Raw genomic sequence first — 24,889 nt, forward strand, 5'->3', positions numbered from 1 at the left:
TTTTCTGTAAGTGATGTGAGCCAGCAAGGCTACAGCTCCCAAAATGTTCCCAAATGAAACCGTTCAGCAAAGAGTGTGGTTGCAATTAACTACTAAACAAGCAAATGCATATTTTTGATGACTAAAGCATCTCTAAGAAAATCCCTTCTAAGCTCTAATATGAAACCCGCAATTGTGAGAAGTAATAAACGCCTGTTTTTCAATCAGCCACGATTCAAGCGTGCGATGGCAAATATCCAGACAGGAAAACTATCTGAAAAGCATACAAGAAAGGCCCTCGAAATAGAGTGGAATGAATTCCTTTGTTGCAAGTAACTCTCTCTAAGCTCCAATTTTCACGATACTGTTTCTGATGTAATTAAATGAGAAATCTGCTGCGGCAGGAAGCTCACCTAAGTGCTCTAAAGAGAGCTCATACATCTAGGCAAAACACAGCCATTTGCGGAACCTAAATAACAGATGCTGTTTTTCCTCCTCCTTCTTACTTAACTACTACTGCATTTGCCGCCTCTCTGCCCGTGGAGCCCGACGCCTCCCGGCAGGGTGAGGGGGCAATGGGCAGCGGCTGTGCCAGCGGCAGCGCGGGCGGCGATGCCCCGCAGCTCCCCCGGACACGGGCGCCCCTGCCCCGTCAGGCTCCCGGCCCGCAGCAGAGGCGCGGCCGCCGACGTCCCTCAGGGGCCGCACCCCCACAGCGCCCCGGCCCCACAGCGCCCCGGCCCCGCCCGCCCCGCTCCCCGCCGGGCCGGAGACAGCGGGGCGGCCCCGCCCGGGCACGGCGCAGGCGCGTGGCGCGCAGGCGCGGGGCCGCCTCTTCGGCGCGCGCACCGGCGGAAGCCGCACCGAGCGTCCGCGCCCCTTCCGCGCCGGGAACTCCCGAGCCCCGCGTGTCCGCGCTCCCGCACTCCCCCACCCCGCGAGGAACGGATGGCGGGGGTGGGCGCGGCCCTGCTCGCGGGGCTGCTGGCGAGGCTGGCGCTGGTGCTGTACGGACTGCATCAGGACCGCGCCATGCGGGTGCGCTACACCGACATCGACTACCGGGTGTTCACGGACGCGGCGCGGCTGGTGACCATGGGGCGCTCGCCCTACCGGCGGGCCACGTACCGCTACACGCCGCTCCTGGCCTGGCTCCTGACGCCCAACGTGTTCCTCACCGAGGCCTTCGGGAAGCTGCTCTTCGTGGCCGGGGACCTGGCGGCTGCCGTCGTCGCCTACCGGGCCCTGCGGCGCCGGGGGGTCGCCGCCCGCCGCGCCTGTGGCTGCTGCGCCGCCGCCTGGCTCCTCAACCCCCTGCCCATGGCCGTGTCCAGCCGGGGCAACGCGGAGGCGCTGGTGGCGCTGCTGGTGCTCGCCACCTTGTACTGGGTGGAGGCGGGCAGCGTGGGCAAGGCCGCCGTGTGCTACGGGCTGGCCGTGCACATGAAAATATACCCCCTGACCTACGCGCTGCCCATAGCGCTCCGCCTGCGCTCCAGGCCGGGCCGCGGCGGCGGCGCGCTGGATGCGCCGGGCGACAAAACGGCAAAGTTCACGTTTATGGCGCGCCTCTGGCGCCTTTTTGTAAAGATGCTGAACCGCGACGTGCTACTCTTTGGAACAGTTGCCGGATCAGTGCTGGCTGCCTTGACCGTAACTTTTTATCACCTCTATGGCTGGGAGTTTTTGGAGCATGCCTACCTCTATCACCTGACTAGGAGGGATATCCGTCATAACTTCTCTCCCTATTTCTACATGTTGTACTTGACGGCAGAGAGCAAATGGAGTTTTGCCCTTGGGCTCGCAGCTTTCCTTCCCCAGCTGCTTTTGCTCCTGGTTGTGTCCATAGCGTTCTACAGAGACCTTGCCTTCAGTTGCTTCCTACACACCGCTATTTTTGTGACTTTTAACAAAGTGTGCACATCCCAGTACTTTGTCTGGTATCTCTGCCTTTTGCCCCTCGTAATGCCTAGCATTAAGATGTCCTGGCATCGGGGCGTGCTGCTTCTCTTTCTGTGGTTCATTGGACAAGGCCTGTGGCTTACTCCTGCATACTTTCTGGAGTTCAAAGGATATAACACTTTCTTATTTATATGGTTGGCAGGCTTGCTTTTCCTTTTAATTAATAGCCTCATAATTGTTCAGATTATTTCACATTATCAAAAAGAAGCACAAGTTGCAAAAAAACTTAAACAACGGTAATAGAACTGACCAAAATCCAGAAACAGCCCTACTGTTCTTGATCAGGCATCATGTATCACCAGCACTTCATTTAACAAAAGTGCGCCTATGTCGTACTAGTGCATATTGTTTGTAAGTGTTACTGTTTCAGGGCCGTGAGAGCACTGGTTGGCCTCAGTTACCCTGAGCAGCCCCAGTCCTGCCCTGAGCAGTGTCAGCAGGTGTTCCTGTCTTCTGTGTGGGTCTTGAAACTTCTTGAAAGAGGGTGTTGCCTCCCTCTCTCCAGCACTACCTCCAGCTCTGTCCTCATGCTCCTCCTGACTAGAATCCCTGGAAGTACCCTGGACCAGTTCATCACTTGACTGTGTTTGGGGCTCTGATGAATGGGCTCTACCCATCTGCACTGACTGTCTTCACCTACTGTCTCCAGAGACAGTGGGACTGTGCCCTGCTCTTTGGCCCCTGGCCTCCCTCAGTTCCTGCTCATATTCCCTGATGGAGTAGCCCTGTCACCTTTTTTCTCATTCTCAGTGTTAGTCTGCTTGTTGAGCACTTTGGCCTTTGAATAATACAGTAGATTATAAAGGTGGAGTTTGATTATAAAATTGGAGTTGGACAGTTTTGTACATTCCAGTAGGTCAGTGGGGTGTTTAGCAAGGCAATCACTCAACATTTACAGTGGGGTTTATTTTTTTCTTTTGTTTTTACAGTAACATTTTAGCTATGCACTGTTTGTGGCCTGTACTTGGTCTTTATGTCATTAACTTTTTGAGACTTTTAATGTATTTTAGAATTCAGATATGCCACTCTTTCACTTTTTTTTTTTTTTTTTTTTTTTTTTTTTTTTTTTTTTGCATATTCTGTTCTGTTTGAATTTTAGTATAGGTTTATTCCCCTTGCCATGGAGGAAGATTTTTCCATCTACCTCACCTGTCTTGCATCACAGAGATGTATAAAGCTTAAATATTTGTTTTTTCCTGCCAGGTTCTAGAAAAGAGGCCACTGCCTTGAATTTCAGTTAATATATGGTTATTGTGGGTGTTAGTAGTAGCAAATGCAGAGTCAAAGTGCAGTTAGAATGGCACCCGTGTCCCAAAAGCACTAGAGTTTATACCAAAACAGGAACTGGAAGGGAATGTTGTTTCTCAGTGGTTCTGTTGCTCTGCTACTAAAAAGAAATGAAAAAGTGAAAGGAGTTGAGGGTATTGAGCAGTTGCCAGAAGAAAAGGGAAATTTTGAAATAGGAATCTCAACAACTTGTCAAAACACATTTATTCCCATAGGAGACACAGGAAGATTTGGAATTGAATGCCAGGTGATAGTGAGAGGAGAGCAGAGCCATTTTGGAATCAATACTCTGAAGAATATCCTATAAGAGGCCTGATGTACACAGCTTTTGACAGACGTGGAAACTGACAAAGCATTTTAGTAAAATCTGCTTTAAATATGCATATGCCAAATAGAAGAATTTTCATGTTTGCCTCACCTTTTAGTTACATCCAGTGCGAAATTGAAACCCCTAGTGTGTAACACAGCAGGGCTTCGAGGCAAAGTAGCTTCAACCACTTGGTGGAATTCCTCGTGGTGTCGCTGGGAAAGGGTATGGTCAAGTGGATTTGCCATGCTGCCTCTGAACTCTGGTGTCTCCTGAGGCAGCCCTCTTCTCCTCAGGACTGCAGTGACTTCCAGCTACCTCACATACAGGGTTTCCTTTCCTGGTTGTAGTGCTACCTTGTGAGATGGAATTACAGTATGTTGACCTGTGAACTTTTCCCATTGCTTCTCAGCCCCACTGAGGTCGTTACATGAAAGGAGAGGAAACCCCTGAGCCCCCACAGCCCAGAGCCAAGGGGCATGTTTTCAGGAGGTGTGACCATGTCCTTATACCACTCTGGCCCAATTTAGACATTCTGATGTGTTAGAAGGATGATTTCCCTGTGATTTCCATGGTCAGAGTACTGGGGGGTGTTTCTGCTCCCCCACTGGAAAGCTTTTCTCTGCCATCTGCCTTCTCACTTGCCTTCTGTGACTGTGAAAATCCTGACAGCCTCTTTGTAAATCCAGAAATTGGATAAGGCAATGGATATTCTTCTTACTGACTTAGTTTTTTGGGGGCAGACATGGCACTGATTGCCTTCTTTGTCTAGGATAAAAAAAAGTTTTATTGTCTACATCTTCCACTAGAGGTGTATCAGTCAAAAAAATGGTGGCAATAAGCCGCTTGCACACAGTTGTATATTAATCAGCAAGACATTTTGTCTGTGCTGTGAGTGTGTGAAGCAAAATCATCCCGTGTGGCTTTATTCTCCAAGGCAGAGACTTTGTTATATGCAGCTTCAACAGAAGACTGAAGAGGCTCTTCTGTCCAATACTTCTGCTCACCCCATCCTGATGTCCAGGCAATGGCTCATTTTCCTTTGCAGCTGATCTTCCATTATGTGTTACACATTTTTCTGTTGCAAAAAGTGTGTTTTCTTCCCCCAGAGCAATGTTCTGTATCGCTTCAACAGACCTACTTATGCTGTTTGCAGACATTTCCACACCTCTGTTTTTCCTTTCCTGTTGGCAAAGAAAGCAGACACAAGCGAAAAAGCATTTCTAACCTCAAAAACCTTCCACAAAACCCTGCGTTTTAAGTCACTATGTTCATGACAGAATTGTAATATTTTTAGGTAAGAAGTAATTTCCTTATAAAAAATACATTCTTGACTTGTTAATTGTTAAATCATTTTGAAAAGGCAAAATTTGCAGCAATTTGGCATCATTTTTCAGAATACAAATTCTGAAGCAGCAACAGGAGCTGAAGGGTACCTTCCCTTTGCAGGTCAGTACCAGTCCTGCAGTGATGATTTGAGAAAGCCATGCATAAGCAGGTTATAAAAAGGCTTTTTAAAAAACCTAGATTTACAGTTGTCATTTTAATAATCCAGCATGAGTCCCTCTTTTTACAGTTGTTTTCTGAATCACCCAAATGTGTTTGCGATTCAGAAGTAATTCAAGTGACTCATAAAAAGCTGGATAAGAGAAATGAACTGAAGGAGGCAAACAAAAGGATACTTGAGGGTTTAGATCTTGCAAATTGCTTTTAAAAAAATGACTCCATAGTTGAATGGAATTGAATAACTTTATTCATTAAGAAAAGGATTAAAATAATTTAATGGAGTACCAAATAAGTTACAGTTCTTGAGCAAGTTATGGTGAATAGTTACAATGCCCTTAAAATGTACCAAATTCATTTCCTATGGAACATTTATTGCTTTTGATGCTGTTCAAATTCTTTTGCTTAATAACTTTGTGCCCATTTATCCTCTGGTAATTAGGCACTGAAGTGTGTGAAAGTTAGTGTTTCCTTCTTACCATGGGTTGCAAAACTGTAACACTGACTACTTTGCTAAAAGGCTGAAATACCCATTGAAATGTGTCTCATCTGCAGAAAATTTTCACATTGCACTGAAACCAGCCCTTCAGCACAGTGCAAGAGGTGAAAGAGAAAGGGAAAAGAAGAATCAAGAAAAGTAACATTTTTGCCTTGATTTTTATACTGTAGCCTATTGTCCAAAGGCTGATAAATGGATTCTCAGGTGACTTCAGGCAAAGCTCAGCATTTAACAATGATTTAAAGTTTATAAATGCAATTATTAAAAAAGCAGGGTTAGCAAAGATATAATAATAAATATTTCATTCATTTTTTGTGTGAGGATGCTGAATTGCCATCTATGATACAATGTACTTTGTCCTTGTATAAGTAAGTTTTTTGTGTGTGTGTGTTACTTGCATTGCATTGACTCCTGTAATAGTAAAGAAAGCAATTAGGTTTGCTAAACTGAGCTCATCAGTTGACTTTTTCAAAGAAACCATAAGTCTTTTACATTGGCATGGGGAAATTCCAGCATTTTTCACAACATTGTATAGAGAAAGCAAATGTTAAAAGAGAGTAAATGATGAGCAAATGGTTTGCTTTTTTTATCTGAGAAGAATGAGTCATCTACTTCAAAAGGGCTGCAGAAATATATAGCGAACACAGGGAACCTCAAGATATATGAGGTATTCCTCATATGTTTGCCAAAGACAGCTGCAGAATGCATGTCCCAGTGATAGCAGCTTTATGGAATAGGATTACCCTGAATTTAGGACAAACCCTTTACTCAGACTGAAACCCAACCACTCAAGCAATTTTCTTGCTTCAGTGCATATTTATGTGCACTCTGCTCACAAGCCCAAACATTTAGCTGCACATAAGGATGCAAAAAGAAAAATCCCAGTCAGTACACCTTTGAATAACATTTTTCAGAGCTACCCTCTGTAAAACAGGTTCCTTAGATATTTCTTATATTTAGCACTCAGAATTTCTAGTGACTCCAAAAATGCATTACATAATTTTGATGCATATGGAAAATAAAATCATATGCTGCAGGGATCTTGAGGTGTAATAGACACAATAAAGAACCAACTAATTACGTATTTTAAGATGCACATTCCACCAGTATCCTGATGTTAAAAAAATCTGCACTGGTCACATTTGTGTCAGAGACTTGTTTCAATCTTTATGCATGACGAAAGAGGTTAGAGACCTACATATTGTACTAGTGAAAGTATCAGAAAGATAAAAGTTTCTCTTGATACACTACCATCATTTTGAGGATTTTTAAAATTATATTTCTTTTGAGACACTAATAAATCGTTGCAATAAATTCATGCAACTGTTGCATGCATTATTAATAGCTGGAATGTCTCTTTTTCTTTAGTACGATGAAGAAGACCAAAATTTGTCATTTTTTTAATGGTGTAAGTTGATAGTACTTTGAGCAGAATTCTTCATGACCCCTTTCTGGTGCATGCTGAGAGGGGTAGGGGCTTCTGCAGAAGAGGGCACTTACTGGGCTGCAGTCTTACTTCATGTGTAGATAAAACTTTAGCTGCAGTCTCTTACTATTCTTAGAGCTTAACTTTCAGACCTTAATGATCTTTTCAGATAAAACATTTCGTAGCTTGCACATAAAGAAATCCTCCCTGTTTTGCATGGAAATTGGTGGGGAAGCCAGCTAGAACATCTGTGGGAGAAATGTTGAAAAGAAATGTCTGTATCTGATTAGCTACAAAGACAACTTCAGCCTTGGAAATCAGCTGAAATGAAGGCAAATTGAGCAGAAAGCCCATACTATTGAAATTCCTATTGTTTATATGGAGGGTATTCGATCAAAAGTGCTTTCCCATTTTACAGGAGGAAAATGGGATCTTGATAGCAATTGTCAGGGTGGATGAATATAACTTTCCTTCCTTCACATTATCTTAGGGTCTATAGAATGTTACATGCTACGGTAGCAGTTGTGGAGTTGTACAGGTGTGACTTGCATAAGCTATTATTAGGCAATATTGTTGGTGTAGCCAGAGGTTATTACTAAGCAGTTACTCTGAAACTGCTTTTTGAAGGTTAACTCAAGTAAAACCTGATGCCTGCTTCACAAGTCAGCAGCTGTGTTAATTGAGATAGTACTGTTTTGACAGTAATTTTCCAAGGAGGACTGCACTCTGTGTCCCATATGCTTCCACTCTGTGCAGAAGAACATTAATTCAAATCCCCTGGTGATCTGACAGTCAACATTTTTTTAATCTGTCCCATGTCCCTCCTACTGATCCAATAGATTGAATTAGCCAGGAAGCAGCCTTAGAAAATGAAGTGGAAAACAAAGTATGATTACCCTCCCCTTGTTTTCCACCCTGCATAGTGTGAATATGTTGAATAATTAAGATTACCTTTTGGAAGAACAGAGTCCCATTTGAGCTAGGTGTTACATACTTTGTTAGTATGAAGTATTTTACCCTAATGCATCTGAGAGAAAATTGACTGGTTGGGCTACATGGACTTTTGTCAAATGATAATAAAGCTACTGATAATTTATATCAGCTTCAATGTTAGCACTATTTTGTCATATCTTTCTGGGATATATACGTGCATATGTGTGTGTGTGTAAAACAGAGTAACTAAAAATAGAAATGCTTGTAAATTTTAGTTTCAAGCTTTCCTTACCCAAAGACCTTGGAGGACACATACAGCCATATACTCACTAAAAAAGAAAAAAATGCTATATCAGAGAGAATTAATAATTAATTAATAACTAATTGTGTTGTTCCCACAGCTGACACCTTCATGAAGGAAGTAACACATTTTTTTATACACAGTCTGGAAATTCACATGAATAACAAGTACTTCACCTTAAAACTGTCAGATGTATTTGAAAATAGATTTTAATTACCATTAGCACTTCCAGCTTTAGTGCTGGCATCAGCCAGCTTTTTAATTCCAGCAGTACAGGAACTGAACTCATGACCAATTTTCCTTCATGCTCTAATAAACTGGCTGATTAAGTATAAGAAAGTTTGTTGTTCAAAGTGAACTAAACGTTGTTTGCTCACTGGAAAGGAATACTGCTTGTCCAGGACCAAAATTTACACATGCAGGATGGAGCAAAGTGATCAAGAAACAAGGGCAAAAAGTGAGGTCCCAGAGACCTTGACTGTTGTCATGCCTCTGTCACTAATTTATCATTAAGAAGTGATTGCAGCTTGCTGAGCTGTTTGCCTTTGCCAGTTGTCATCACTTGATACATTTAATTGACACCTTATTTGAGCCACGATCTCTCCTAATCTATTTCTGTAACACACTGCCATAAGTGATTGCAGTCTTGTTTGAAACAATTATAAGTCTGACTGACAGTAAACTGTAAACACTTAACGAAAGACATTTTGATTACAAAATATTCAATTTATTTTTTTTTTGCATATATTTAAACTTCTTTTGTGGGATATGTTAGGCTCTCATGTGTATTCCAGCATTGCATTTTTAGGAGAGGGTGAACTACTGCTGAAGCTAAATGAAAATCTGGAAGCAGATAATAGAATTCATGGTAAAAAGCTAGACCATTTAGGAAAATAATTTAGAAAAATTATAGTGAGCTGATACCATAATTAAATAAGATTTTATTATTACTGGTCTTCTTAGATTGGATTGGAAATTTATATTGAAAATGTATTGGGAAAATGAAACAGCAGACAGCTCTGCAGCTGGTATAAATAGCTACCTCAGATGTGACAGATAATGGCTCAGGAACTGTTTCTCTATATTTATAAAAATATATTATGCTGTTATCCAAGAAAAAAAGTTACTTTACTAGTTGTGCAGCACTATGAAGGCAAATTACAGTTCTGCATTCATATACAGGTGAAATGGATCTTTCTCCAAAGCTTTTGTGAAAAGAGGCACAGACTACCAAATTGAAGTCTAGACTGGATGTGCTGTGCCAGAAGCAGTTACAGGGAGCTCTACATTTGCATCAGCCTTGTAGGCTTCCTGAACAAGTGCTTGCTGACTGCTGGAGGCCATATCAGTGGTGGGAATGCACAATTGCAACTTCCCCCTTAGCATGCCCAGAAGTGATTTCTCTGCAGTTCTTAAGGTACCCAGATGTTGCCTTAATCTGTACTTTATCACTGTATATATCTTCTCATAAATCTGTGCATATCTTAAAGAGAGATATATACCCTATATAACCATATATATTCTCATTTATAATACTGCAGCAGCAAATTCAGGGACTTGATGCCCACTTGACTAGATAAACATCTTCTAAGGATATAGGAAGAGGCCCCTTTTTGTTTACAGGGACATGTCAGTCAGGCCTGAGAGTGGAGGGGTAGATTTGTGTGGATTGAACTCCTAGAAGGAAGGGGTGTTCTTAGCTCTCCCCAAAAGACAATTTGGCCTTTGCAGATTAATTACTAACAAAAATGGGGAATAAATCTTCTCATAATGTTGGAGACACAGGATGCTGAGGATGCTAAATTTCATGGCTGTGGAACAACTGATGCAAATACATAGAAAAATATGTCATGGACTGTTAAATACCAAAACCATGTTCTCTGGTCTTGGGAATTCAACAAGCTGCAAGTCATGGTGAACTAGAGGAATATTTCTAGGCAAATCTCACCTCTGTCTGGTTTTCCTCTGCATCTGTTGTTGGCCACAATGGGAGAAGGATACGGGTCTGAACCATGATGGTTATTCATAAATTCTTAACCACACAAGTGACCCCAGCAGAGCACTCCCATCACCAAATGTGCTCCATTACTTGGCTGGGCCCTTTAACTGGCACACCAAGCTGTGTGTCAGATAAATCCTCAGTTCTGGGCCTGAGTATCTGCTTGCTCTTTTCTTCCAGAGCAGATGCTACTAGAGTGGGCTGGTAGATCACAACTGCATCTTGTTTCACTGGTATTTCACAGATGACAGCTAGCAGGTAGTAACAGATTGATTGGTGAGAAGGGGAGAAAAGGGAAATTAAAGTTGACAAAACAGACCTGTCTGATCAAAAAGAAGTGGTTTTAGCTGGCCAGGTAATTAAAAAACAGGTATATTGAGACAGGTGATTAGGCCAGGTTAATTCAAGCACACCAAACCCCTGGAGCTTCGTCACCTTCTCTCCCAAAAGGAAACAACAGCTTTCAAAAAAAGTCAGGGACTGTGAGGGAGAAACAAATAATTTGGCACAACTTCAGTTACCTGTACTAATGATGACTTGTGTCATTGCAAAATAAAATTAAGATCCATCCCATAGCTGAAATCGTTTTCTGCTTTAACAGTAGTTTACCTTTAGCTGTGGAATGGTATGTACTGCTCTCTAGGATGATTAGCTTAGCGTGTAGTTTTGGCTGAAGAAAATAAGTGATTTTTTGTCAAGAAAGTAAACCCTTTCTACAGACTATTGCAGTGTACAAGGCATACAGTTAAAAGAGTTTGGCAGATTTGCCATCTAAAATATAATTTAGGTAAAGAGGAAAAAGCAGCATTCCAAGCACAGCTAAAGATGCCTGGCCTGGATTGACCCATGCTGAAGAATTGTTTTATCTCAGGAGATCAAGCCAGGCTGAAAACAGCTATTGTGCTGGAGAGACTGGATGTCTGGTCACACCTGGGCTTGTGGCAGCTGTCTTTGGTAGGTCCAGGCTCCTCAGAGACATTTCTTCTTGTATTGTGTATGTGCCTTGTTGCACTCCTTCCCTCTGGCTAACCTCAGCATGGCATCTGCTGGCTCACAGGGAAAGCAGCAGTCACATTTTAACTTCCTGCTCCCTATCACTTCCCTGTGAGAGCAGCCTAGCATACCATTGAAATGTGACTTTGGACAAAAAGAACTTGCTTGTGTTCCCAGTGTTTTGAATGTAAGAATTAAAAGAAACTTCACTGTATGTTGTATAGCTCAGAACTGCTTATATATTAACTGCTTGACCACAGCCACTAAAGCAATTCTTCACTGTGACACCACTCCCAGCTAAGTTCTGTGTCTTACATCCAACTCCATGTAGATGGGATCCTGAGGTCTTTGAACCTGGCAGCTAATGTTAACCCTCTGTTTCTCTGTCATTTGTTGGTTCTGATTTTACAGCGATCCCCTGAGAATTCAAAGAAAGCTGTTGAACACTTCCTTGCAATCTGGAATAGATTACTGTTGGGAATGTTTCTGCTTTTGTCTAAACCAGATTTGTTTTTGATTATTCTCACACTAGCACATTTTCTGTCATTTGCCTGCAGGCAGCCTACCTCTTGACTGAGCATGGGTGCCATCACAACGGGAGCAGAGATTTTTCTGCACTTCTGAGAGCTACCTCGACCTGTTTTTGACATGGAGGTTAGAAGCCAGCCAGAGACATCAAAGGTAAACAGTGTTGCTACAAGATGTTTGGAAATGCCTTCTTTAAAGCCACTAGTTAAGGCTGAGATTTGATGCACTTTTTTCTCCTTGCTTCACACTCACATGCTTTTGTCTTTCACTATGCCTATGCAGAAAGAGAAGTTTTCTTACAGATGCATTTCAGACAATTTACAGTTCATGCAAAATATTTTTGATACAATTCATCAAGACTAAAGCCATATTGTTTTAGCAGTCTGGAAAATTACAATTTGATCTTTAGTGTTGATTAGTTGCTGGCATTCTGTCTAAGAAGGTGTCAGCTGGGGACTGAGCTGCTTGAAATTTGAGCATTACTTGGACCTAAATTAAAGTGTATTTTTAAAAACTGACACAATTGCTAAAACTAACACAATTACTTCTCATCAAACTAACGTGCTAGAATTATTTCCAGTGCTCTGACTGCAGGCCAAATCAAAACACTTTACAAAGGAATCATGATACATTAGTCACTAAACCTGCATAGTGTTTAGCAGTATGAAGGTCAATTATATTCATGAGAACATATAATCTTATGTGTGTTTGGTGAATGAATAAGAAAAAGGTATCTGTTAGAAAAGAGGAGGATCAGAATATTGAAAAAAAAAAAAAAGATACACTTTTACATGAGTATTACAGATGTTATTCCAATGACAGATATCTGCAAAGCATGACCCATGAAAACTAAAGGATATGCTTCAGCCATCAGAATTTAAATAGGTACTATGCTGTCGTATGACATAGCTGTTTTCAAAGCAAATGCAAGGGTTTTTTTACTTTTCTGGGAGATCAGATGGCAAAGAGGTTGGTATCTAGAAGCTGTCACACCTAGATCATAAGTATCAGTCAGTTGCATGGGACATCAGGTAATTTTAATCTGGTAGGTTTTCAGTAGTTTATACAAATAATATGTGCATTTATTTCCCAAACAAACACAAAAAATATATAGTAAGATCCTTGTGATAAATTAAACATGTTTTTGTGCAGTATTGACAAGTCACAGTTTGATGCACCAGAAAAGTGAACTACCCCTTTTCACAAGAGGTGATCCTTCTATCTTTAGGGACTTACCATTAACATGTGTAATGTGCAAACCTTCCTGAGACCTGTGAGAACCCAGACTTCTGACCAAACACCTTCCAAAAGTATTACAGCCACTAAAATGCCTTTTATGTTGCTAGAGCAGATGAGAAAGAATTGATAGCAACATAGGTTATCACTCAAAACACATGATAAATGCTGTATTTGTGGTTTGTCTCCTATTAAAGGCTGCAGAACAAGCTACCATGACCAGGAATTCCATGACAAGGTGAGAGCAAACCTCAGTGAAGCTGTTAAAGCATGCCATCACCTGTAATTTAGTTCAGAGCAGTAGGGAAGTGAGTTCCCCCAGCTGTCCCCCCTCTACTGTGTGCTGGTTTGCATCACAGAATGTAAATACATTGGAGCTTTGTCAGGATGTTTTTGCTGTGTCTCAGTGTGAAGGGAAACTTCCTTTCTCTCAGCAGCAGGAATGTGGCAATTCAATATAGACCAATTGCAACTGGGTCAAGGAAACTCCAGTGGTTACATTTTGACAATATGTGTTTCCATTTGAATATCTATTACCAGAATAATTAAGCAGAAAATATGGCAGAGATTTTCATCCATTTAAAAAACCAAAATAAAACAAAAAAAAAAGTGAAATTGATAGTAGTCACAGTAATTCTGACAATCACCAGTCAAAATTCTCAATTCCTTTTTTTTCCTTCTTGAAACAAAATATGTTTTCTGATGTTTCCTTTTCTGTTTTGGATTAGGCTTTCCTGGATTGGCCATTTGACATGAACAAAAATTATGCAAGAAAAAAAGAAAGAAAAACATCAAACACAGAAAAGGAAACAATTTTTCAATCTTTTTTAAAATTCTTTTTTTTTTACCCCTCTGGACTAAAAAAAAAAACATCGGATCCAGTCTGTTTCTGACAATCTTCTGACAAGCTGCTACATTTCTTTTCATTTAATTTAATTACAGAGATACTTCTTATTAACATATTGGAGATTTTTCATTACTTCCTAGTTGGGTGTTCTACTCAAAATGTGCACAGATAGTAAATAGTAGTTTGTCACAAGAACTGGGGATGGATCAACATTTTATTAGTTCCTAACTCCCCTTTCTGACTGCAATGAAACAGTGGTAATGTCACTGCTTCTGTTGCCAGTTGGCCCCAGAACCACAAAAGCTAACAAGGGATAGAGGTTCCCATCTGAAAAAGCACATTGAATACTTTGTTATTGCCAGAATAAATTTGATTACAAGTATTAAAACTAACCAAAATACAACGAAAAATAAACAGACCTTTGTTACGGCAAACCCACCATTTGAGCCTTTTTACTCAGCAGCCATTTAGAAGGAGAAATGGTAATCAAGTGCCTCTGAGGAGGAGTTCTATCAATTCCTTGTTTTCACTTCTATTTTTACTTCATCCACTACAATGTATTCTTATTCATTCTAAAAGGTCCTTCATCTTTTCAATTTTGTTGTGTTTACCATTATATCCCGTAATTTGATTTTCTGATGGTCTATTTATAAGTTTAATCAAACACTCACAAATAGTTAGTGTAGATAATGCAGTTGAACTTGATTAAAAAACTGCAGGAAATTAAAATAGCATCATAGTGCACCAGAGTGGAAAGATATTCACTGCTACTCTGTATTGCTGCTTTTCTGAAAACATACTTATTTTCCACAAGTACATCCTAAAACATTATATCTGTTAATTGTGTATGGATTTATGTCACACTGGCAATTAACCTGTTTACATCTTTAAATTCAACCTTTTACTTGGACTAAGCTCTGCGTGTAAATTAATCATCTTTAGGCCTCAGAAACCATTCTGCTTCCCTTAAATTCAATCACTTATTGCAAAACTTCAATAATACCTACAGAATTTCATCCAAGAATTGTTCAGCAGTCTGAATTGTGGCTAAAAGACATAATACCTGTAAAAATATTTTTCTGGCCTTATAAAGCCATTTAATACACTGCAATAAATATTTGGTCTATTTACCACACAGTCATTCAATGAAAGCCTCATATTCTAATCTTTCAATGTAGATATTCTGTAGAAAGTAGAAATCCACTTCAGCGTGTTGGACACAAATGACAGGTCACATCATGAGAGGGGCCCCTGCCTTCTCCCTTTCATTTGCTTGGAAAGAAGTCAGGTCCAGTTGTGGACAAGATCTCTGTCTGTGGAACAAAGTCTGAGGGCACAAATGTCTAAGTGGCCATTTTCTCTGCTTGCACTCAAGGCTGCTGTGCACAGAATGGGCACACAGTGCATTAAAACAAGTAGTTGATGTCCGAAACATTCCAAGACAATTGAGCCAAGCTGAGCAACTTCACAGCCATTTCCACATGATTCTTCTCTGGAAAATTCAAACCTCTTCTTCAATACAGAAAAAAAAAATCAGCTTTCCTTGATGGGAAAAGAAAAATCTTTATCTAAAGGATTTTTTGTAATGAGTTCATTTCAAACAAGATAATCTCAAACTACAGCCCAATCTGTCAGTGCATGAGGATGGTATCTGTCTGTGAATGACCAAATTGCATTTGTGCAGGACTGTTGTACCTGTAGGACAAAGCAATCTTACAAGTGTCCTAACAGCCCTGCTGGGCATGTTTCTATCAAGGCAGCAAAGTTATGATGCTGTTGCAATTCCCATGGCTTAGTCTTTATACCTGCATTATGGGATATTTTTTCCTCCATTTTCCACATAGGTCAATTTAGGAGACAGCAGAACTCTTAACTGCAACAAACTCAGCTTTCTGTTCTGAACCTGAGGAGCTGAAACCCCACGAGTGGGCAGGGCAAACAAACGTGATGAAACTGCAGCAGCTCTGGCAAAAGAGATAGTGTTGGGGCAAAGGTGAAGCTGTCAGGTCAACTGAGACCTGAAAGATCATGAAAGCTACAAATCTGCTGAGCACCACTGGCAGCTATTTTAGCTGAACAAGCCAAGCGGAGAACTGGGGGTTTTTTATAGCACAGCCCAGTGCAAATTGGGTGACACTGGCCACAGTGACTCATGCAGCCCAGGAGGTATCTTACCTGCAGCCCAGGAGCCTGGGAAGATTCCAAAACTCTTTACGTTTGTACCAATACTGGGGGCCTCTTCTGTGTTGCATATGCAGAAACCACAATATTGCTTTTCTCTAAACTGGAACTTTGCCCCTCAAATACTGATTTTTTAAGAGTGACCATCAAATTCTGTCTCTTTCTTCATGAGAGATAATAGGGGTAAGTCTGCTGAGTGACTGTCTTTCCTGGCTCTGTCCAATTAAAATCTTATTTGAAGTAGTTTTATTCTTAGATTTTTTTCCCACTTTACGTAGGTTTGGAGGGTATTAGAGTGTTCAAGTGAAATATTAGAAGAGAAATCTGAACATACCTTTCAGTGAACAGTACAGATGCATTATTCATTCAAATTTATCATATTAGGTAGTGAAATGACAATCTCTTCAAGGAATTAAATATATGGTCAAGAGTGTTTGTAAATTAGCAACCATTCATCCTTATTCTTCAGTGCGCTGTGCAATGTTGTGTATAAAATTAGAAGATTTGTCTTTCAAAGAGATCCAACCATTTGATTTACTTTATGAAATGGCCTAAAGGAGACAAATTTTACAATACTTTCCCATAATTTTTGATTCAATCAAGGCAAAAAGCATTATTTTTGGAGTATAAAATATCTATTTCATAGATATCTACTGCTCTGGTTGGGTCTGGCAAGAAAAGATCTCTATAAATCAACAATACAAGAGTGACATTTAGAAACAGCAAATCTGAAAGAGAAATATGTTGCTGTTCTATTAAGGAGATATACTAGTTGCCAGCTCCTACAAAAACTGGAAAGTTGCCACTCCACATGCTTGGTATCATACCAGCATTGAAACAACTTATATTGCTGTTAGAAAGATCACTGAAAGTGTCTCTTTTGTCTGTACTTAACTGTGTGCAAGTTACCATGGCACACAGATCTCTTGAGGCCCTTTTGAAATACAACAGCAACCATGAGACCACACTGATCTCTTGATACCCTTCAGAAATACAAAACAGATATCAAAGGTGAAAGCTGAAAGAAATTACCAAATCATACAGGTGAAGCTCACAGAAATAAATTAGGAAGGCAGTCCTGACCCAAGTAGCAAAATTTCCATAATGAACTGGCTGCTTGAGTCTTTGTATGCCCATGCCTTAATGTGGCTTGGGAATAACTCTCCTTTTGAGTTACCTGTGCATTCAAACTACAAAAGATAGTTACAGCTTTGTCATGGTGCATGGTCATCTCAAATTGAACAGTATCCTTTGAGCATTTGGGAAATATCTGATTCATATTTATCACATTAGACTTCTTTATGTTATCTGCATGAAAAACTCAACTCCAAATTAAAGATGTCCATGTACAGCAAAATTAAACAGGCAGTAAAATAATTTCCCTCACTACTATCACTCTCCCTTTTTCTGTTCCCCATGGTGCTTGAGAAAATGACTCAGTCTAATATTTCTCTGGACTTTGCTGGTGATCAGACTGTTCCTGTCTAAGAATCCAAACTTGACAGCTGCTTTTGGTGCCATCCCTTCATTTGCTCTCTTGGCAATCTGCTCTGCCTTGTAACATCCTGTGGAAGAAATGAGGAAGGAAATGAGAAATTACTCATAACTGTGGGCTAGAAAAGCAATAGCAATCATGAAGTGCTTTTGCATGATCGATCTATTAGACACTTCTGTTAGCAGATTTCACTTATGGAAAGTCTGCTTGGGTCATAACTTCTCCCAGCCCAACTTGTGAAACTCTTCTGAAGTCAAAAAGGGTGCAGAGATGTAGTAATTCTGCTCAGACAGAGCCCATTTCTTTCTTGACTGTGAGAGGTTTTTACTACCTCTCTCAGTCCTCATACTACTGAAGTGTTTGTTGAAAACTAATTTTACACCGAGGTTACACAGATCTTGTTCACGTTTTTATTCTCACTGGCATTGGCCAGAATGTGATAATTCTGTTTGTTGATGAATGCAGAGATTTTGATTCTAGAGTGAAACCAGAAGAAAAAATATGTCTCAAGATATGTTTGGAGTGTTGTGAGGAAGCGGAAGAAAGGCAAGATAGTGAGAGCGATCATTAGTGTTGTCAGAGTATAGTCATTGACGTTGAAACCAGAGTAGTCTCTTGGATATCAGATTCAGGACTGAGATTTTTTTAAAAAATAGCTTGGCTGTCATATGGAGGGGAAGAAGGGGAGGAAGAAGAGGGCATGCCTGCTCCCATTATAGAACACTGATTGCATCCTGTCTCCTGCTGCTCCTAGCCTCACACTAACCACTCAGTCTCCTGCTCTCCCCAATGAAATCTCCTCAAAAGATTTTGTTGCAAGGCTCCCTATCATTTCTTGTTGTTCTTGATGTAATTTCTTCCATGCCATATCCTGATCTGGCACTGGCATGGGTGGTGCCCGGTCATTTCTTTGTCATCAGGGAAACACAGACAGTCTTATAAAATCTCATGCCAATATCATATTGCCTATTTTTAGCTCTGCTATATAAGAAAAGCACAGAGGAGTTGGTGCTGTCACTTCTGTGAGATTCATGCATGGTCACCAGTTTAACAACTTTATTTTTACCTACTCAGGGGATCACATGAAATCATCATGATAAAATCATTTTCCCTCCCCTCTTTCTTTTACTTAGCTGTGAGATCTCTGTGCTGCAACAGATGCATGAACAGGAGAGGAGGAGAGGGAAAGAGAAGACCAGGTTTGTGCTGAAGGAAAAAGCTTCATGGACACTTCTGTACACAGTACTCCTAATCCTCAACTGCCCAGGTGCCCTTCCACCTCTCAGTGCTGGCTGCAGATCTGCCATGAAGTTCAGTTTTAAAGGAACCATGCCCAATTTTCTCTTTCATGGAGGCTGCCATGGCTTTGTTGGTACACTGGCAATGTAAAGGGCCTATGAAGTGTGTGTAAGTATAAATGACACCCTTTAAGGCCCCTCTACACTGTATAAAAGAGCTTAAGTGTAAATTAGAAACAGATGTAACTGTGTAGTGGTTTGAAAGCAAAACAAATGAGAGGCTCCAAGTCAGAGATACAATTTAATAGGAAGAAAGGAAAGAAAGTAAAATAAAATAGATGCAATAATACAAAAGACCACTGACAGAGTCAGAATACAACCTGAGCAGAGTGATGGAAGCAGTCCAGATGAGGTGGTCTTCCTGAAGTAGTGATCCTGTAGAAAGGTCTGGTAGCTCTGTTCCTCTGGGAATCCAGTGGGAAAGGGCTGGCTGTACTGTCCCAAACCCCCAGATTATATCCAGGTGAGAATGCTTGGTTCCTCCCCTGAGCGGAACATCTCACAATGGGATGATGAGTCATGCAGGGGGTCCTTGATGGCCCATTAAACTGAGATAGCTCCTGGAGGGAGTTATCTATGAGCCATGGGCAAGGCATTTGATGGGCCATTAACAGAAGATAATGGCCCAGAGGGAGGGGGTCTGGGAAAACACTGCCCCACCTGGATTCAACAATTCATGAAGATGGTGATAGAATACTTTGTGCACATCCTATACTACAACCCAGGACAAACTGTTTTCAAACAGACCCAGTATCACCTGCAGTAATGGCATGTGAAAAATCCTTGCACTTATTTTTATTACTTGGATTCAAAGTAGTAGAAAAATGATAAAATTATAAAAGTGAGGGGGTTGTGTTTCTTTAATGTGTTATAATTTACAGAATGATGAGTTTACTGTGATTCAAGGAAGCTTCTTGCTGATAAGACTTCAGGCTACCTATCGTTGTGTCCTCCAGAGTTTTTTTTATTAATGTGAGGTCAACCTCTAAGCAAGGTTCTTTGCTGTAGGCACAAATTCTTCTGGAAATTAAAGTGCTTCATTTCCTGGATGAGAGGATAAGCCAGATAATGCTACAAAGGACCCATCCAATTCTGGACCTATATAGCCTCTGCCACATGAACTCAGGACTTACTCTCCATCCCCAGCAGCATCACCATCCCTTCCTCAAGCATCCCCAGAATAAAAGCCTAGCAAAGCTGCCTGTTCCTCTGAGGAACAGCCACAACTCCCCAGCAGTGTGTCCTCAGCATCATTCCCCTGCAGGCATGTTCAGCAGTATGGTGCTGCTGCCATGTGGCATTTCTGAGCATGTTTGTGTGTTGACCTTGGTAATGTTTCTGTGGATACCTCTGGCATGGTGTTGCTCCCCACCAGGAAGGGACTGTCCTCACTGAGGTATTTTCTGAAAATTGTCTGAGTTGTTAGTCTGACACCATTCCTGTTTAGTGATAAACCTTACATACTTTCCAGGACAAAAAGATATTTTTTTAAAAAGTATGTCTAGGAGATTCTTTTTATTCATGTCAAGTGACTGTGGGTCACATTTACTCTGTCCCCAGTTCAAACACAGCGAACTGCTGTCAGCATTTTGGTTTAGATGTTTTGCTTTGGTTCAGATGTATCCTACCTTTTTTCCCCTCAGAGTTTGCCTTTTAATCTTCTCATCTGGTTTTCTGGTCTTCCTGTGCATGGAAATAAAATTCCAAATAAAAGCAGTCAGCATTCCAGCCAATGCTTTTTCAGAGCAATCTGAAAACTCCTGAAAATTTCTGAAGATTTTCTTCTAAAACCTCTCTGCATTTTTTACCAAATTAGCTTGATTTGCAATGTCTTTACAGGCTTTGCCTGTCACCAAATCCTTCTGCTTATCTGGTTCAGCAGCTCTGACCTCAAAATATTGTACTTGACTTGAGATCCATGAGCTCTATGTACAAGTCGAACAGTCAGACATACAGCACCTTCCCCAGTAACCTAAATAGCTGTAAAAACTGGAAATGGTTTTATACCCACACAGTTCCACTGAATATTCTTAGCTCACCCTGTATCCTCAATAGAATTAGGTTTGAGGCCAACATTTGGAAGCAGTGTGGTAATCCAGGAAATTTTAAAATTCCATTTCTCAAATAAACACAAGTCCCATCAGCTCCTTAATTCCTAAACTGCTTTTGAGAACTGACTTGAAGTCTCCCAAGCCATCTGTTGGGCAGCTCCTCTGGTTCCCAATGTGCATCACTGTCTAGAGATCTCAATCTGTTTCAGAGACTGTGTGGGAAAAAGCTTATACACTGTAGTCATCTGTCTTGTCTGATGTAGGAGGCCAGATGCAGGTAGGAAAGTAAACATCCTTTCTGATCCAACAGAACTAGAGATGTCTATCAGTTTGATAGCTGAAATATGTATTTGCTTCAGAAGGAGATTAATGAGGTCATTTTTATTGACCTCATAGAATGCATCCCAAGTTATTTTGTTGCATAGTGAAATTTTTGTGTGGTTCCCACTTTTTAGCCATGACATCTTGGGGCGTTTACTTTTTAAATTAAGGATGACAGACATCCAGTAGAACGATCTAATTAATTTAGGACTTTTCTTTGAACAAGTAATTTTTATTGATTGATCTCCACTGATACCCAGAGGCGTCTTATGAAACTTAGGTAGTAGCCACTTTTTTATTATACTTGCCATGAAAACATTTCCATTTGGATGTTCTCCCAGTTACAGAAGGGAAGTTATAGAACTTACAGAATAAGTTATAGGAAGGTATGTATGAATTTTCTAGTTTGCCCTGGAGAAAAACAAAACCTCCTTTCTGTCATTAGCCTCTTTTTTAACTTTTACATTGTTTTTCACCTAAATGACTGCAGTGAGTTCAGGGCAGTACACCTAATCCAAAAGCAAACATTATTTTGTCTACTAATACATCTACTCACATCTTTCCTGACAGAATAAGGTTAGCTTGCTCCCACTGATCCTAGTTATTTTATTTTGCTCATCCTTGTACCTATTAGCTGCTGAATATTCTGCCTGGCATTTTGATTCCCTAACACTGAACCAGAAAAGAAAGGGGAAGGCAGGATTAAGGGAGAAGGGAACAGGTTTTCAGCTGTGTCAATGTTTTCGAGGAAAGCAGCAAGTAAGCCTCCTGACTTAGGTGCTGGTGGCCTTTATGCACACTGGTTCAGGGGTCCCAGAACAGCTGAATTAAGGGAGAAATCTGAAGGTGTTTCCAAATAATACTGGCTTTCTTGCCCCTTCATGATCTTGCCCTTCTGTCAATACAGGAGTGGGGAGTGCAGTGTTTCTGTGTTGGAGCTGCAAGGTACCCTAAATTAGATGCTGGGGGAGGGATAAGGTGGCTGGTGATGTCAACACTGCACATGTTGCACTGTAGGAGTCACTGTCTGGGAGGGCCCAGTCCCAGCACAAGGGACATCCTGGGAGCCTATCATCATGTTAACTCTTGGACACAAGGCAGCTCTTTCTTCATGAAGGCTTCTTCATTAAGGTTGTTACTCCAGGGACAAAATTTAAAGTCAACTCATGTAAATATAAATTGATCAGGCTGCTGAAGATGACACAAGAATAAAAAAATTATTGTCAGTCTGTGCTTCAGCCCTTTTCTTAAGTTTTTCTATCTTCCTTATTCAAAGGTGCTCCTCTGGCCTATGGTCAGAGCTGGCCAGAAGAGCAAGCAGGGTGTCAACACTGGTGGACTCCCCTGCACAGGTAGAGGCTTACTGTGTAATTTTAAATACATGCTGATGGACACAAATCTTTGTCCGAGAGTATTTATTCAATTACATGCTCTTTTTCAGTCCATGAAACAATACAGTGTGATGGATTATGTAGCCTGTAAGCACGGCATGGAAGCCATGATCTCAAAAGAGAAATACTGAAGAACTGCACAATTCACCTTTAAAGATTATACAAAACAATGTCAGACCTCACCCCCATGCAATGTTTGATATGTTTACTAGTGATAGAGTGATTTTAGCATAGTACAAATAGCAAAGTGTCAACAGACAGGAATCTTCAAGCATAAGAACATGAACTAGACCTCCTCAGCATTTTAGAAATACATATTGCATTATGTCAGTTGGTTACTTTTATCCCTACCCCATCGCTAACTGAAGCCTTCCTCTTCCTATGCATGATATCTCCAGGAGCAGCCCTCCATTTGTGAGAGACTTTACTGTGAGGTGGAAGACATTGCAGAAGGAAACCAGCAGACCCTGAACAATGCTCACTGCTTAGCTTCTTGTTTGGAAATGGTTTTATGTCTCTGACATTTGCATGCTTTTCTACTCTGAACAAGAATAAAGGTAATGGCAAGAAAAGATCATCAACATTTAAGTTGCATATCTATGCAAGCAAAGTGGTGACCAAGAAAGATTTCCCTGAGGAATTATTGTTCATGAGCCAAAATTATGAATATGACAGTGTTTGATACAATATAGCCTTGGCAAAGATCACTCTGGTTGAGTTAAATAGAAGAAAAAGCATATCTCTAATAAGAAAGCAAGACTGTGATCTGTATGATTTTGATAATGAAATGTTATTCCTTATCCTGACACTTGTATTTTATTATTCATCTAATTTAATTCAGTTAGCCTAACCAATTAATAGGGGGCTCACACCCCCAAAAAGCTGAACCCATGGATTTCATCAAGCACCTACCCATATTGATGGCATTCTTCACCCTCTAGTTTAGACAGGGCAGAATTTGTTTTTCTGTAGTATAAGTTAGCATCTGATATCTTCATCATGAATCACAAGCATGAAAGCAGTGTACCTGTTAATTAACATTAGAAAAAGTCTCTGCTCCCTGTGATCTGATTTCTTACTCAGTATGGTAAAACAAACCACTGCTCAAACACTGGCATGCATCCCCTATCCAAATAAATACAACACATAGGGTGGTGGAGAGGAGAAGGAGAAAGAAGACAAGGAGATAAGGTTTGTAACAAAGGCCAGTTTCAAAGCACTTAATTGTTATTCTCACTGTTGCTATGGCTTGTTTTTAAAGCAGGTGCTTCCTGTAAGCTCAGGCTAACAGGGACCTGCCTCAGGTTCTGCCTACGTGGGTGTTCAGCTCTGTCACCTCCATCAAAAACCTTCCTCCTCAGTTTGTTCGTCCCCTGTTGGCTCAGTTTGTGACCATGCAGCTGTCAGGGAGGGAGCTGCAGGCATCTCCTAAGAGCTTTCAGAAGTTTAATGCATTTTTGATCCAAAGAACATGTGTATGTTATCAGAAGCAGCGATCAGCATTTTCAGGATCCAAACCATGAGTTTTAATATAAGTGATACAATAACAGCTACAACTCTTCAAGGAAGGCCTATGTTCTACACCAGCAGTTTTCCTTTGCCTTCTGCATGTGTAACTGTGTTTTTCCCTTTTGTCTTGCACATAAACACACACTTAGACGTGCATATGCACTGATATTACCTACGTTGAAACTGAGCCATATAAAAGCCTAAAGAATGTTTTAGTAGTATGATTATCCAAATCAGTTCACATTAGAGCATTTTGTGGACTATTCCGCGCTCTCAGCATTGAAGCAACTCCTCAAGTGTGTTACTAATACCACCTTTCCCAAGCAAAATGAGGATTTTATAAATAACATGCCAGTATCATAAGCCACAAGAAGTTATTTCATATTATGTGGCTTCACAATTAAAGAACACCGAACATAATGTGGCTACAATATGCAACTGATCACAATACAGCAAAAATCAAATATTTCTGAAAAACTGGACATTTTCATCTCCTGCTGGGACTATGATTATGCCTTTTCAACATGCTAATCTGAGTCATGCAAAGTTAGTCTTGCAAAAGGCTTTTAACAATTTTTTTTTAGTCATTTAGAAATATGCTTTGCTAGTTTTGCTTAGGTTATGCAAAAATGACCAACAGACATTCATTAAAGCTTTTATTTGAAAGGTATTTGTTACAGGGTTTTTAAAAAATTATTTGCTAAAACAGACAATATTTGAAGTTTTATCCACTGCCCAAATAGAAGTTTGGGACAAAATCTTGCTTTACCTTATGCTTATTTCTGTATCTGCTATTTTCTATCCTAAATCTGTCCATCTGCATTGGATTTTCCCCTAAAAACC

The 24,889-nt window shown here is 40.7% G+C and overlaps 1 protein-coding gene across 5 annotated transcripts; it reads left to right on the top strand.

Moving 5' to 3' along the window:
* The first annotated feature begins 881 nt into the window (after positions 1 to 881).
* On the top strand, positions 882 to 23,509 carry PIGM (phosphatidylinositol glycan anchor biosynthesis class M). 5 transcript variants are annotated; one of them, XM_066178863.1, is made up of 6 exons: positions 882 to 4,832; positions 11,747 to 11,870; positions 13,151 to 13,191; positions 18,610 to 18,883; positions 22,423 to 22,498; positions 22,936 to 23,509. In XM_066178863.1, exon 1 carries the CDS (start codon positions 928 to 930, stop codon positions 2,179 to 2,181), a length of 1,254 nt encoding a protein of 417 aa, XP_066034960.1. In that variant the 5' UTR covers positions 882 to 927; the 3' UTR covers positions 2,182 to 4,832; positions 11,747 to 11,870; positions 13,151 to 13,191; positions 18,610 to 18,883; positions 22,423 to 22,498; positions 22,936 to 23,509. The 5 variants fall into 5 exon arrangements, with proteins under 5 accessions (XP_066034960.1, XP_066034962.1, XP_066034961.1 ...); XM_066178865.1 differs by having other exon boundaries at positions 18,610 to 18,675; XM_066178864.1 differs by lacking the exon at positions 22,423 to 22,498.
* The last annotated feature ends 1,380 nt before the right edge of the window (positions 23,510 to 24,889 follow it).

The sequence above is a fragment of the Chamaea fasciata genome, unplaced genomic scaffold, assembly GCF_029207755.1.
Source record: "Chamaea fasciata isolate MVZ Bird 193981 ecotype frontalis unplaced genomic scaffold, bChaFas1.0.hap1 SCAF_3, whole genome shotgun sequence".
NCBI lineage: Eukaryota > Metazoa > Chordata > Aves > Passeriformes > Sylviidae > Chamaea > Chamaea fasciata.

Excerpts from the sequence above, each read along its gene's own strand:
- PIGM (XM_066178863.1), top strand. The coding sequence starts at position 928 with ATGGCGGGGGTGGGCGCGGCCCTGCTCGCGGGGCTGCTGGCGAGGCTG.